General features: G+C 35.7%; 1 protein-coding gene across 1 annotated transcript in view; it reads left to right on the top strand.

Moving 5' to 3' along the window:
• Pkn (serine/threonine-protein kinase N) overlaps window positions 1–15238 on the top strand; it is a 99884-nt gene extending 84646 nt beyond the window's left edge. The window contains exons 15-18 of the mRNA XM_089104598.1: window positions 4657–4876; window positions 6964–7071; window positions 10757–10897; window positions 14666–15238. Of these exons, the coding sequence (XP_088960724.1) occupies window positions 4657–4876; window positions 6964–7071; window positions 10757–10897; window positions 14666–14809 (613 nt within the window). The 3' untranslated portion in view covers window positions 14810–15238. The remainder of the gene's footprint in view (window positions 1–4656; window positions 4877–6963; window positions 7072–10756; window positions 10898–14665) is intronic.
• Window positions 15239–16231: the final 993 nt, after the last annotated feature.

Below are 16231 nucleotides of genomic sequence, written 5' to 3'. Positions count from 1 at the left end.
AGTAGGGCATATATACCTGATGCCTCAACCGCACTTCCGATACTTCAAATTTTTAAAATGTGCTAGTTGGATTCCCCAGTTTTGTTTTTTTTTGTTTACTTTTATCAGAAATCTGATATGTTCAGAACTTGGAAGAGAAAATAAAATTTAAAAAACTCTTTTACGTTGTATCTTTAATGTATAGCGTTTCGCCTGAATATTCTTCGTTAAATGTTACATCAACATAACAAGCTCTTCAATGTCGAATCAACGTTACAGCTTCTGGGCATGCAAATTGACATCATCCAATTTTTATCTTATTATTTTGCCATTATTGCCAATTATAATTGCCTTAACAGCCCTTCATCTATAAATTTCACTTTTTAGCTTCTGACAAACCGAATGGGCTTAAACTGTATATCACAACATGATTTTTCAAGATTCTGTAGTAATTCGTGGGATTTGGTTAATTAGTTCGTAGCAGGAACAAAAGTTTAGCATCAGCAAATCCATTGAAACTCGTATTATATAAGATAAATGATTGTTATTATATAAGATAATATAGTTTTTATTAATTGTATAAGATAAATGGTTGTTATTATATAAGATAATATGGTTTTTATTAATTATATAAGATAAATGGTTGTTATTTATAGTGTTTGTCTCCTACAGATTAAATGCGTAGCTCAAATTGCGTTTTTCTAAAAACCGTAACTTGCGGAAACTAAGGACTAGATAAATTTCAAGATTCGACTATTGAGCCAAGCACACAAGTCCAGTGTACACATTTTTCTTTTATCCATTTTAATTTTAGTTCATTCCAGTTCAAGAAGTGCCACTGTATTCTAACACCTATGGGAAATAATAAAACAGTTCGTGGTAACGAACTGTAAGTAAGGAGCGACCCAGCTCAATAGTAACCGAAACTCTAAAAAAGGAAGTTTGATACCAATACATACATTAAAAGAATCAAGTATTTATGCTGATTTCAAATATATAAATTTCATCAAGTTTAGTCTTACCCATCAAAAGTTACGCGCCTGAGAAAATTTGCCTTATTTTTGAAAAAAGGGGGAAACACCCCCTAAAAGTCACATTAGTGAAAATCACACCATCAGATTCAGTGCATCAGACAACCCTACTGTAGAGGTTTCAAGCTCCTATCTGCAAAAATGTGGAATTTTGTATTTTTTGCCAGAAGAGAGATCACGGGTGCGTGTTTATTTGTTTGTTTTTTATTTTCGTTTTTTTTCCAGGGGGGATTGTATCGACCCAGTGGTCCTAGAATATCGTGGGAGGAATCATTCAAACGGAAATAAAAAGTTCTAGTGCCCTTTTTGAGTGACCAAAAAACGGAGGGAAACTAGGCCCCCTCCCACGCTCATTTTTTCCCAAAGTCACCCGATCAAAATTTTTATATAGCCATTTTGTTCAGCATGGTCGAAAAATATAAAAACTATGTCTTTGAGGATGACTTAATCCCCCACAGTCCCTGGGGGAAGGGCTGCAAGTTAAGAACTTTGCCCAATGTTTACATATAGTATTGGTTATTGGGAAGTATACAGACGTTTTCAGGGGTTTTTTTTCTGGTAGTGGGGGGGGGGATTGGAGGTTACGTGGGAGTATCTTTCCATCGAGGAAGCTCTCATGGGGAAGGGACATTGCGATGAAGGAGGCGCCGGATTTACCAGCATTATTTAAAAAAAAGATCAGAAATTAAATAAAAAAAAAACAAACAAGTTTACAACTGAAAACTTTTCAACATCAAAACTTAAAACGAACAAAAACTATTACGTATATGATTGGGTTCGCCCCCGAGTCAATACCTCGCTCTTTACGCTAAAGTTCTCTTAGTACTTTCACAAGAGCTATTTATTCTAATTAACGGCCTTTGTGATTAAGGGGTCATTCTTGCAGAATTGGAACAAAATTCGAACTTTAGTGTAAAGAGCGAGGTATTGACTAGGGGGCGAACCCCCCTTTGATTTAGTGCTAGGTGAAGGTTGGTTAAGGAAGCTTGTAAAAAAATTTTTGGGTATATTTTTATATTTTTAGGGTATTTTGGTTTTTGTTCATAGGTGTTCCACAGGTGTCACTAAATGGGGGTATGGCATGGCCCGCTCATTTTGCCTGGGTAATGAAATTTAAGCGCTGAAACCTATATAGGCAATGAGTTTTCATCTGAGGAGCCCTGACATGTGGTGATTACTTGGGGAATATTAAAATTTTGTAGACTTAAGGTGCTATGGCTTGGTTTGGGACAATGACTAATACTTATTAATGCTGGTTTTTCTTTATGTTGGACTTGATTTTCGGATTATCGGGTTGGATATACTGTTTTGTCCTAGGTGATTAGATGGATGAGTAAGGTCTAGACCTTGTTCAATTGCTCATTTATCTCAGTTACTAAATTAGGAAGACATTTTTTTTTTTTTTTTTTTTTTTTTTTTTTTTCCAAGTAATTACCTGCAATAAATTATAGCCTACGTAACAAAAACATACGAATATAGAAGTTCGCTACGTAAGTTAATTTGTAAGTTACGTTTATTTACTACTAATAAAAACGTTCGTAAATAAAATTAAACAACTTTCGAGAGAGCCATTTAGCAGAAAAAAAGTAAATTAATATACAAATTTCGTTTTAATTATTCATGTACGGCGAGCCAAAATCAAAACATGCATTATTTAAAAACGTTCAGAAATTAAATAAAAAACAAGTTTTTTTTTAACTGAAAGTAAGGAGCGACATTAAAACTTAGAACGAACAGGAATTATTCCGTATATGAAAGGGGCTGTCCCATCCTCAACGCCACGCTCTTTACGCTAAAGTTTTTTATTGTTATAAAATACAGAGTTGTGAGAAAGATTCAAACTTTAGCGTAAAGAACGAGGCGTTGAGGATGGGACAGCCCCTTTCATATACGGAATAATTTCTGTTCGTTTTAAGTTTTAATGTTGATCCTCACTTTCAGTTAAAAAAAACTTGTTTTTTTTTTAATATAATAACAATCAAACAGTTCGTGGTAACGAACTGTAAGTAAGTAGCGACCCAGCCCAAGAGTAACCAAGACTCTAAAAAACGGAATTTTGATACGAATAGATACATCAAAAGAATCAGATTTTTATGCTGAATTCAAATGTATAAGTTTATATAAGCTATGCACGCTCCTCCTCCATCCCAATCTATTCAAGGCATCCCTTTTTATACCCTCTCCACCTACCCACAATCGAACATAAATTCACTGGAAAGGGGGGGGGGAGAGCAACCCACGCGCTGTTAGGGGAGCATAGTGTGTCTAACAGAGTTTTCAATTCTTCAAAGGCTAACTCACTTAATTTATTAAGTGAGTTACTTTCAGTAAAAAAAACAAACTTTTTTTTAATTATTTATAACAATACAAAAGACAATATAGAACTAGTAAAATACAAAATAGTACAGCAACAACAGATAACAAAACGCTGCAATCAAAACAAAAGGAAAGCTGGCCCATGTTCTCATTACCCTAGCCTGGCGAAACTAAGCAGGAAATTTGTGACAAGTATGTATATAAGGTCATCTACAGGTAGTTTTGATCTAGTCTGTATTTTATGATAGATGGTGCCAAATGCTTTTGACGTGAGTGGCAACATAACCTGTCAGATATGCGTGGTAACAGACAATTACTAAATCTTTCAAAACACCTTGAACAGCTCTTTTTCTTAGAGAAAAAATATCGCATTCTACAGGGGAAAAAAATACCAAATATTAGAAAAAGTTACTTACAACTAAAGACAGATTCTCTGAACTAAGAAAGTATCGCTATTAGATGGCTCTTCCATCGGTAAAGTTTCAGGGGGTTTTGAGCGCTCTGCGTTTGTGTAATTTTGAAACGACGAACCTGGGCCGTGATGAAGGTGAGCTGGTCTCCCCTAACTTAATCCCTAGGAGTTTTATCAAAATGTGACCAATTGCCAAGTGGAACAGTATTCCACTGGAAGTAATCCTTTAAATCTTTCTTTGAACTTTATTAAGAGGGCTTTCTGCCTGTAGTATGGTAAAAAGGTGTTTATTAAGGAGAGCAGTATATTATCATTACTCCTAACATAGCGGATTTTTGCTGAAATGTTTTAACCCTTTTATATAGCTATTTAGAGGATCGAAGGTCAAATCTTTACAAATTCTGTATTCATTTACAGAGCGTTTATAATTACGAGTAATGCTCTCGGTATTCGTTGTTTTAAGCTAGAGGTGGGTGTGGTCGGTAGTATAGAGTTTGAATCGATATGACAAGATATGAAAATATTTACTTTTCTATCCCAAAAGATGCGCCCAAGCTTAAAAAGAACAAAATAGAATTTAAAAAAAAAAGTATTTACCTAAATATGCAGTAAAAAGGGAAAAAAAACTTGGTCCTGCTATAAAAAAAATGGAATGTCTTGACATAGTTTTCTATATCATTACCTTCACATGCTTTCACTTTTAGTGAGAGTTAACTTTTTAGTGAATGTTTAGTGAGTTAGTGAGAGTGTAAGTTAGTGAGAGTTCACTTTTAGTTAAGAATTTGAATTTCCCTGGGTTTGTTTGAAAAAAAAAAATTTTGCTTATCAGTACAGTATGATATATGAGGTTTTTGTATGTTTTGATTTGTGTGTGTGTTTTTTTTCTGTCCAATAATAGAGACCGGATTTATTTTATAGAGACCTGAAACTTGATAATCTTTTATTGGACACTGAGGGTTATGTCAAAATAGCTGATTTTGGTCTATGCAAAGAAGGAATGGGTTTTGGCGATAGAACTAGTACTTTCTGTGGCACTCCAGAGTTTCTTGCCCCTGAAGTTTTGACGGAACCTACTTATACAAGAGCCGTTGATTGGTGGGGATTGGGTGTGCTCATATTTGAGATGCTGGTTGGAGAGGTAAGTGACGTTTGAAAAGAAAGGTGTAGGGTACGCAGAAAAAATGTAGGCAATGTTTTAAGGAAAGGCTGTAACGGAAGATAAAGAATTACAGAGAAAGGGTGGAGACATACTGTAGAGGGGGGGGGGGAGTTGAAAGGAATGTTCTAAAAGACAGAGATGCTCTAGAAAGGGGACAGAGAAGTAAGTGACGTTTGAAGGGAGTGTTGCAAGAGATATAGAGATGCTGCTGGGGTCGTTTCAAGGGAATCTGGTTGAGAATGGATGGGTCGCACGGATATGTAAGCGACCAGTGATTGTTGAAGAGGGTGTTGTTGGGGACGGAGAAGGGACATTAGTAGGGAATCTTCTAGGGAGTGGAAAGTTGTAGAGACGGAACGAAGATATTTTGTATGGGATATCTGAAGGTAATGGTGCAGGGGACGCTTAGGGATGGAGAGATGCAGAGGGTGGGTAGAGACACCTTGTAGATAATGTTTGGAGGAAATGGTCTAGCTGATCGAAGATATTGTAGAGACGTGACAGAGAGGTAAGCGGCATTCTTGTTTTGGACGGTAGGGCTGTAGAGAGGGGTTGGACATATCTAGCAGGCGATGCTCGAAGGGAATGTTTTGGGAACGAAAAGGATGTAGAGAGTAGACAGCCATGTAAATGACATTTGAAGGGAGTGTTGTAGGGGACGGAGTGGCAGGGCATATTTGAAGGGACTTTTGTAGAATACGAAAATGTTGCATAGAGTTCTCGGAGACATGTTGCAGGGGAAGTTGGAAGATAATGTTGCAGGTGACAGAAAGGCTGTAGAGAGGGAACAGAGGTGTAAGTGATGTTTGAAGGGAACGAATGCTCATGAACAAATGTTGGAAATAGACAGTGATTTAGCCTTGCTTTAGTATCTTGCTTGCAATCGTTGAGTGGCTGAAATGATTTAGTAATTTCTTATAGAACTTTGGATCTTTTTATAGCTCAGATTAGCATTTCCCCAACTTTCCGGATCGCTGCCTGATATAAGTTCTTAAAATTTTCCTCGGCGCATTTTTTTTAATAAGAATGAAGTTTTTACTTTTCACATTATATTTCTTCTGTTTGGTTATAACAAGCTGGTGGAAGACGCGCCAATTATAAAATTTACCATTATGTTTACACGCTGAGTGAATCGATTTTGATTCTAAATAAGAGATTCTGAACATGAAAAGGACTGAAAATCTTTAACAGGAACAATTCTGAACAGAAAAAGAAGACTGATGAGAGAATGGAAGTTTCTATTCTGTCATGTTTAAACCTATATTCCAAGGACCGTCTGCTGCTTTTTTTTTTTCTCTTTTTTAGTTTATACTCATTCTACATACAAGCCCCCCCCCCCATTTCCCCGAGATGGGTCCGAAGGATTCGTCTAAAAAACTGGCCTAAAAATAAATTCTTTAAGTTTTTGACTCCTCTTATTTAAGGGTCCAAACCTTATTTCTTTTAAATTCACTCTTCCGGTTTTCGCTTATTGTGCTTCAAAAATGACAACTGATGACCCCGCAAAGTGCCTTGTTGTATTTGGTATATAAGACCGTTTTGCGACAAAAGAAAACGGTGTTGCATGAGCTCGTCGTAAGTAGTTGGTAATTTTTGGTCATCTTTAACAGAAAATTTCTATTTTGTGTTGTTTAAATCTAAAGACTAAAGACATTCGCTGCGTTTTTACCCGCTTTTAGTTTCTACGCATTTCTGCATACAAGCCTTCGCCTCCCCGAGATCGGTCCAGAGGATCCATTGTAAAAAAAAGAAATGGCCTAAGATATATTTTTTTTCATCTTTTTAACTCCCCTCATCTGAGGGTTCAAACTATGTGCATCCTTATTTCTACTAGATTCTCTTTCGGCTTTTGCTCATTGTGCTTTAAAACTGACAACAGATGACCCCGTAAAGTGTCTCGCTGTAATTGGTATGTAAGACCAATGTGCGATAAAAGAAAAACAGTGCTGTATGAATTCTGGGGAAATAGTTTTTACTTTTCGGTTGTTATTTTACGACATAGTAGATGTGGGGCTCCAGTGTTGATCTTACTCATGAACTCTAAAAAACGTTTTCTTTAATTTCAGTCTCCGTTCCCGGGTGATGATGAAGAAGAAGTTTTCGAAAGTATTGTCAACGATGAAGTCAGGTATCCAAAGTTCTTGAGCGTGGAATCCATTGCCATTATGAGAAAGGTCTGTATTACTATTTGTCCTTATTACCAATGGATCTAGGCTTTCAGTCGATTTTGAATTGTCTAAGTATAATTTAAATGCACGTTTGAATGACAATAAATCTGGAAGTTTGATTCCGCTGGGACTATAACCCTGTAAAAGAAAAAGTCTAAGATAGTGGGGAATTGCCAAACGAAAAGCTGGATGTCCTCGATTGGGCTGTTGTTAAATATTGTATTTAAATCAAACAATCGAAAAAAACTATTCACTCAACCAGAGTTGTTCATGGTTTGAACAACACCTAATTAACGAAAGTAAAAAAATAATAATAATGAGAGCTAGCTCGTTTCTGCCGTCCAGACGGAAACCTAATCTCAAACACCGTAGAATGGGGTGGAAGAGGGGCGTGCACAATTGTGCTGGTCTTAGGTGGTTTGATGTTGTAGTGCGTTGTCAATAGTAATAGTAAACAGTGGTATGATTTTTTTAGGTAAAAAGTACTTTTGATCTTTTGTGCTAATGATTTTGTCGCTTTTTAAGGATTATATCAAAGAATACGGGTAACATATAAGAGTGGGAACTGTCGCAAGTGTCGACAATAAGCGTAAACGCCATCTAGCGTTTGGCAACACTTGACATTTTTCCAGTGTAATAATAAGAATAATTAATTTAATTTATGTACTTGGTAAAATTAGGGTAGTAATGAGTGTTTGATCTTAGTTCCTGATAAAAAAAAAAAAAACAAGTGTCGCCAAACGCTAGGTGGCGTTGATAAGTTCGTAGTGTCAGTTTCCACTCTTATAAGCTACCCATACTCTTTGGATTATATTTTATCGTCGGGGATGTCATTTCCTGGTGTCTGTCTAGGGTTTATGCTCAAAATGTGGGAATATGTCCTTTAGGATCATCCAGTTTGAGAACCAGTGCAAAAGATACTTCATTTCTAATTTAAACCATTATTTGTTTATAAATACCATACATTATAATTTTTTAACTACATATTATTATATTTTATCGTATTTTGAAAATTATACTAATAATTTTATATTTTATAGGTCTAGATGAAAATATTTTGTGATTTTTTTTTTTTTGCCATAATGTGTGTGGGCGAACTATAGCAAACGCACTGATAATACTCTTACTTTCACTGCAGAGATCGATAATCAGGAAATATCCCAGATGATTAAACTCGAGGTTTAAAACGATGTCCTTGCCTCATTTTTACAGTTTTGCCTTTTTATTTATGATTTTATTTTTTGTGTCATATCGGGGTTTTTTGTTTTTTTACATGGTCATTTTATTTTATTTTATGTTAATTTTTTTTTATTGTCATTATTATTTTATCAAAGAATCAAGTTGGCAATTCTGTTCACAATTGTCCCGATCCTCTCCTGACTCAAGCTTTCCATTCTCTTAGAACTCACTGAATACCCGGATTCACGCCCTCAGCCGCTCTTTTCGAAGGGTCTGCATCATGAAAGGAGGTCCGTTTCCACGGCAGTTCAATTCATCCATTAGCTCTTTTCCCCTTTTGTCCTCGCTTTTTCCCCTTTTGAAACACCTTTACGCTAATTGGCCGAAAGAGCTTCCGACATATGTATTTCATCGAACCTTCATACGGATTCGTACTGATTTCATACGAATTCAAGCTAATTTCAATCGAATTCATACCTGGGAATCCATCTATGGTCCAGAAATAGTCAAACTGTCCCAAACTGTACTTGAACTTATAAAAATAACTTTTTTTCGTTTTTTGTTGTTATTCAGTCTCTTCATCGGTATTTTTCAAAACTTGACTTTTGTCGTCCCACGCCTTGAGGCGCATAAGGCAGCAACTATTAACCTCCAGATCACTCGGTCGTGGGCCATCGACCAGAGCTCCTCCAGTGACCGACCAAGGTTTATACTCTGCCTAGCGTTTCTGCGCAGACCAGGCGGTTTACAGCACCACATCTTATGAGAGTCTGTCCCCTTTCATTCTTGTCATATATCCCCTGTGCCTCCAACGTCTCTTAGGAATTTCATTGGTGATTAGAGGCTGCTGTGTTTGGGCTCTACTCTGCATATTCGGTATAATTTCTGTCCAATGTACTCAAATATATTTCTGAGATATTTTTTTTCAAATCCGAGCAGTCTTGTTTCGATAGTTTTTAGCATGCTCCGTAATTAAATACTCCTATATACCATATAGGAGTACCGATGAAATAGTGCTATTCAACAATCGCAGCTTGATACTGCCAGTTTTCATTTGGCTGGGGAAACGCTGCCCCTGCATTAGCAATCCGAAGTGTTTTTTTTTCCTTTCACAATTGCCATCTTGTATTAAAACACAGCACAGATACCGAAAATCATTTACTTCTTTTATTTCTGAATCCCCAACATGAAGGACTGCTGCCAAGTTATTAACCTCTATATTAGACATCTTTTTGTCTAGCAAGGCAAAAGTGATGTTTGATCAGAATTTTGATTTGATCGGATCATTGATCAGAAGATCGGTGGGAGAGACATTAAATGAATGATATTTGTTTTAAACCAGGTTTAAGTAGTTAAGAAATTTAATGATTAGGTCAAGGATTTCTAGCACGTAGATCAAAGAAAGAAGGAAATATTTAGGAAGAATAAGGGGGATGGATGGTTCTTACTCATGCCCGATGTGTGGCGAAACTGGTATGGATTGGCTTGACCTTATGGCCATTTGTCCCAAACTACAAAGTCTAAGGGAAAAACATTTTCTGGTAATGTGGGGTCAAATAGGGGGTTAGTTTCGGTAATGGGAGCAAAAGGTTATGGGACAATAAAAAAGATAGCATATTACATTAAATTGGGAATGACACATTAGGAAAGACTTTTGGAGGGGAGGGGCGAGGTGAGAGCTGGAAATAATATTGAATAAGTGTTAGTTGTGTGTGTGTGTGTTTTCTCCTTTTTGGAGCCTGGACCCTTGTGGCTTTAAAGCACTAAATATTGATGTATCTATGGTTCGATGTATCTATAGCGTTTGAACTTGATTTTTGTCTTATGACCAAGCAGTATTAATAGGCATTTTTGGATTCCCCCAGTAGGATCAATTTGCTATGTATTATTTGCAAAATAGTAGTGTAGCTATACGGCCCGGAAATGACATCTTTTGATCTCTTTTTTTTTGTCTCTGTTCTGCTTTCTCTGTCTCACATCCCTAATGCTGTAATTAGTGAGGCAATTGCGGTAGCTTGAAGCATGACCGCTGGAAGTGTAAAAAAATGGAAAAATCTCACGGCAGGTACAAGTCTTTGTTAAAATTTTGCGCTGTGCCACCTCTACTAAAAATATATATATATATATATATATATATATATATATATATATATATATATATATATATATATATATATATATATATATATATATATATGTGTGTGGGCGTGTGTGTGTGTATGCATTGTACTGCATTGTATATATATATTACTATTTGTGTATGCATTACATAAATGCATGTACTGCAATGTAACTGTAATAAGTATTTGTGTATGTACATTATGTTCATTTATGCGTGTATTTGTGTATATACTACATCAATGTATGTACTACAATGCATGTACTACAATTATGTATGTACTATTTATGCTCGAAACTTTTTTTTTCATTGTTTCTATATGACTTTTTTTCCTTTTTATTCATCCTATCGCCAATTGTTATTGAATGAGTAAAGCTTTGCTTTCTATTTTAGCTTCTAAAAAAGAATCCAGAAAGACGTTTGGGAGCTTCCGAAAGAGACGCGGAAGACGTCCGACGCCAGCCGTTTTTCAAAGGCATTTCTTGGGAGGATTTACTTACTAGGAGAATTAAGCCCCCTTTCGTCCCATGTGTGGTATGTATTTAAAAATACCCGACAGGAAGTTAATCTATATGAAAGGAGAACCAATGGGAGCCAGATGACCCTCCAGCACCATCCCTCCCTCTCCATTGCCAATTTTTATTTGTAGAATTTTATTTACAAGAACTTACAGCATGGATATGGGAGGGGAATGTTCATAAAATTTTGGAAACTGCTTGAGAGATTGTCGGAGCTCTCGTGCCCGTAAAACGGTTTTCTCGTAATAGATATTCTTGGTAGTAAGTAATGGAATGTGTAGGGAAATTTAAGATTGGAAAGGGGGAAAAATTTTAAAAACACAAAATTCTTAAAATATATTTAAATAAACATTTTTAAATAGTATTTTAAATTGTATGTTTTCATTTGAGTATTAAAATTTCGCGGGGGGTGGGGGGCTGAACTGTACTCACAAGCAACGGGAAAATTCGGCGTTGTTCTAAAAAAAAAACGGAAAAGAATTCTTACGAAAGGGGATTAAAACAATATGTTTTTGTCGATAAGTTCTGAAACCTGACGGGAGAGAGTAAAACATTTTTCATATTTGTAATCAGCCTGAAAACCTGCAATAGAAAAAGTAAGCTTGACAGATATCTTTGGCTTAATATTCTGTAAAATATCTTAGATGGGAAAAACAACCTCGTATTTGGGCCTGAAAACACTTTTTTATGTGTACCCCCCCCCCCCATGTAATAGGTATTTCTTTTACACATGTGCTCTATGTTTTGGTTGGCGTTTACGGCATAACCTATAGCCTTCTTTGTGCTGTTTAGGATATTTCTTTTCAAAGCTTTGCCAAAATGTATTCAATCAATGAGAAACAGGGCCTACTCCTCGAATCCTTTAACGTTGTGTTTACCTTTGTTTTTAAATAGGATTTTAGATGAAAAATTCACGATAAAGATCCTAATGATAATTGCTTTTTGTGATAAGTGAATGAATGAGTGTGCTGGAAAGACGTTGAGTTTTTCCAAACGTCGTTGAGTTGAAGACGTCGACGGGGCACAATAGAAAACAAAGATAAAAACCAGTTAGGCTATGAGCAAACTTCATAACAAATAAGCCGTACTGCACATGCTCTGCCAACAACAAAAATAGGAAAATTCACAAAACGAATTTTCCTTAAAAAAACGGAAAAATTCACATTAAGGTCCTTCAATGTTGGTGAGTGAGTTAAACGTAGAGTTAAATATTGTGAGTGAGTGATGTTAAACAGTGATGTTGGTGAGTGAGTTAAACAATGAGTGATGTTGGTGACTAATTAGACTAATTAGAATTAGAATTAACGACTAATTAGAATTAGTCGTTAAAATTTTAACTCAGGTTGTCTGCTATATTTTTGCTATTTTTTCGGTCATATTTTGCTCAGTTATCACTACTAGCAGAAAAAAAAATATTTAGCTTGTTTGAATCATTGCACTCGGTAAGCTGGGTTGCTTCAGTCGATTTTTTTTTTTTTTTTTTTTTTTTTTTTTTTTTTTTTTTTTCGGCATTAGAAAATACGTATTCATGATTCAATATAGACCATTCAATCAGGGAGACCTGTTCTTTGTGCAAAGAAATGATACGCACAGGGGCACAAAACTGCCTCAAAAGGAAATTGATTCAAATAAATTTAGTTATTCAATGCAGGTAACAAGGCTATTTCTTCTAAATAACCAATAAAAGTTGTCCAACTTAATTTGGTCCTAGAAATGCAGGCGAAAAATCCTCCTCCTCCCCCCCTCATAGAAATGGCCCTGTTTGTAAGATATACCAGTGGCGTTGCTTTAATAAAAAAAAAGAAGAGTTAATAACGTCAAAGAAATAAGGTAAAGGATCAGTTGGGACTCCTCTATAATTTCTCTATCCTTTGTTTAATTGAGAAACGCAGAACAGCTCAGAGCTTTCTAATGACACATAGGTAGAATGAAGGACCACGATCAAAAGCTCATTTACCATTGGTCATAATTTACCATTGCTCATAATTTACCATTGCTCAAAAGCTCATACCTTTAACGCATTATATAGCTTTTGATATACTGTGTGTATACTTGCGATATTTCTAAGGCGTGTCAAATAAAATGCTCTTAGTTTTTTTATTTTGGGCCGTGGTTCTAAATAATACCATAGGGAGTTCTATCCCCTCTCTCTCAGCCCAGGGAAGGTCTTGGCTACCCCCCAAGCTCTGATATATCATGGTAAAGTGCTTGAATATGCGGTAATTTAATTGTGTATGTTAGCCTAATTTTGCAGGTTGGTGTTTTCTTGTTGTTGTTGGGTCTTATATCAAGGGTTTGGGTCTTATATCAAGGGTTTGGGTCTTATATCAAGGGGGGTTCAGTTTGTTGTACCTTTCTAATATTTAGAACGAGAAAAAACATAGAAAGGAAGAGAATCTTAAACATGGAAATGAATTATCTTGTTTTGAGAAATTTTGGGCCTTTGTACTGAGTAATATGTATCGTAACGTATGATGGTATACCGTATGGATTGTAACGTATCGTAACCCAGTCCAGCATCGTATCTTATATCCTTTCAAGACCTGGGTTTAAGTATTTTCAAAGTTTCGGAAAAATTTGCTGCGATGATAAAAGTCTTACAGTTGAAACAACGACCTTTGAAAGGAAATTTTAAATCTTTTGAAAAATTACATAAATTTATTGAAAATTGTACAAACTATGACGGAGGATATTTACATTTGAACAACTGTCAGTCTCGATTCTAGTACATCTGTCCGAGCTAATACTAAATTTTTAAAAAAAAGTTTTTTTCAACTGAAAGTAAGGAGCAACATAAAAACTTAAAACGAACAGAAATGATTTCATATACGCCTCTCCTTAATCCCTTGCTGTTTTTTATACTTTAATAAAGCCTCTTATTCTAATTAAATGGCCTTTGTGTTTCAGGGGTTGTTCTTAAGGAATTGGGACAAAAAATCAAACTTTACTGTAAAGAGCGAGGTATTGAAGAGAGGATTGCTCATTGGTAATAAGACAGACCAACCGTGATTTAAAAAAAAAAATGTTTTAGCACCTCTAACTGAATAAATGAATGTTATTTTAACAAAAAACATGAACTTGACTAATTCTGAAGGAAGAAAAAATCAACCCCCCTCCCCAAAAAAAAGCTGTTGCTGAAACTAAACCACTGCTATCTGTTTATAACCTTAATTTTTTATGGAGATATCAGAGAACTCTATTTTCGAGTGAAAATTTCTTTCGGCTAAATTCGGGGAAACTCTAAAACATCGGGGATAGTGGAAGCTCTGGTGTTGGTATGTACCGAAGAATCTCTTTTGGGGAAAGGGGGTACGACTTAAAAAAAGCGAATTCTAGGGATTATTGAAAGATTCTTTAGATTTCGGTGGGCATGGGCCCGAATGTCTTCTCCTCCCCTAATCCCTCCCTTACTGCATTTGTGCCTCACTAAGTTTATGTTTTGAATCAATTTATTAAATTATTTGTAATTCAATGATAATCTACCAGTTTTATTTTGTGCTAAGGTTCATGTGTTTACAATCGTTGGTTTTGCGGAGGTTTAAGGGATATCAATTTTTTACAGTGAAATTCAGGGAAACCCCAAGACATTATGGAGGTACTGTGGCATGTATGTACTCAAGATTTTTGGGAGTGGATATGGGTTTTCCCCATATCCACTTCCCTCCTCCACTCCCCCTTTTCTTTTCCCCACTCCCTCCTCCACTCATTGCTTTGTGACTGAATAATTCAGTTTCGACTCGATTCTCCCACTTACTTGTAACTAATATAATTTTTTTTATTGTAGCGAACCATGGAAGATGTAAGTAACTTTGATGAAGAATTCACCTCTGAGCGTCCAGTTTTGACTCCGCCCAAGGATCAGCGCCCTCTCAGTGAAATAGAACAAAATCAATTTAAAGACTTTAATTACATGGCAGACTGGTGTTGAAAAATTGATGACAAATAGAAGTGCAAGTCTTTCTAGGCTTCTGAGACATTCAGGGTGTATTGCACAAGACAGTTATTAGTGATCGATTTGTAATGGCTGATAACAACGTAATCAGTTTTTTTTGTGCGTTTGGGGCTAGAAATAAGCAGAAAGGGCTAGCGGTTTAGTCCTATTTTCATGGATAAGGAAGAATGAGTCCAACTTTTAACTAATTATCGGGAACTAAAAAGTAATAGTCCATAATTATTTATTATTAATATTGATAATTTACTTCTGGAACGTACCCTAAAGGTAATAGAATATGTGTCGCTAATTTCATCCACTTTTGTTGGGGAGGGGGAGGGGGATCCATGTGTTGCGTCACAATTTTACTACATGTTGAACTATCCAAGAGATAAAGGGGTATAGATAGGTTTGCTCGAGATTCTATTTTATTTTATTTTTAAATGTTCCTCTTTTTGCCGGGGGATGGGGGGGGGGTGTATTATTGCGTCTTTCTTGAAAAAAGAGTTAATGTGAGTCTTGCTAGGGTGTTTCAAGATTAAGTTTATATTTGCTTCTGTACTTTTATCTGTTCAAGGGAGGGATTTTTTTTTTTTTTTTTTTTTTTTTTAAATTAAAAATTTTATAACTTACTGGCCTTGGTTTTAATGCATATTTGTTACTTAATATTACCAGCTTATATAAAGGAGGAGGGGATTTATGTGTTTCTTCTAGAAAAAAGAAAGTGTTGAAATATTAAAGAGAGAAAGGTGCCTTGACCAGCTATTTTGAGATTCAAGTTTTTGTTAATCCTGAAAATAAAAAATGAGAAATATATAAAATAGTTATAATTTTTCTGTAATAGGCAAATCTGAAAATCTAACAAAAAAACTGGCTGCAATTACTGCTCCTTATTTGGGACCCATTATTCCTGCATATTGTATTATAGATGTCTGTTAGGGATATATCAGGGGGTGACAATTCACGAAAAGGAAGGGAAGGGAGAATGTATTTTTTGAAAATCTAGGAAGGGGGGGAGGGGAATTTTTCTGTTTTCTCAATTTTTTCCAATAAAAATAGCAAAGAAGGTATTTTTGAATGCACATGCCAAAATAAGTACTTTCAAAATCGAGGAGGGGAGTTATCCATCCCCTCTCCCAGCTGGTACCCCTAATGCCTATATTATGACTAAGAAGCACCGAAATAGCAATACGCCATGGGTATTACATTGTTTTAGCCTGGTTTCGGGTACAGTCGGATAAAAACCCGTTATGTATTGTCTTTGCAACTTTGTTCTGTTGTTTATTTTATGGTTAACCTGAGCTGTCAATTGAGCGGTTTGATGGTATTTATCAATTAGTAGCAATTATAGTCGTAATAGGCAAGTGAAATCTACTATTTATTTTTGGGGAGACTTTTATGTATATTTTGTCTCTGAAA

Source organism: Artemia sp. Qi Xiang Cuo, chromosome 18, assembly GCF_049724085.1.
Source record: "Artemia sp. Qi Xiang Cuo chromosome 18, ASM4972408v1, whole genome shotgun sequence".
NCBI classification, from domain to species: domain Eukaryota; kingdom Metazoa; phylum Arthropoda; class Branchiopoda; order Anostraca; family Artemiidae; genus Artemia; species Artemia sp. Qi Xiang Cuo.
The sequence above is the reverse complement of the archived record's forward strand: the minus strand, read 5'-3'. Positions and strand labels throughout refer to the sequence as shown.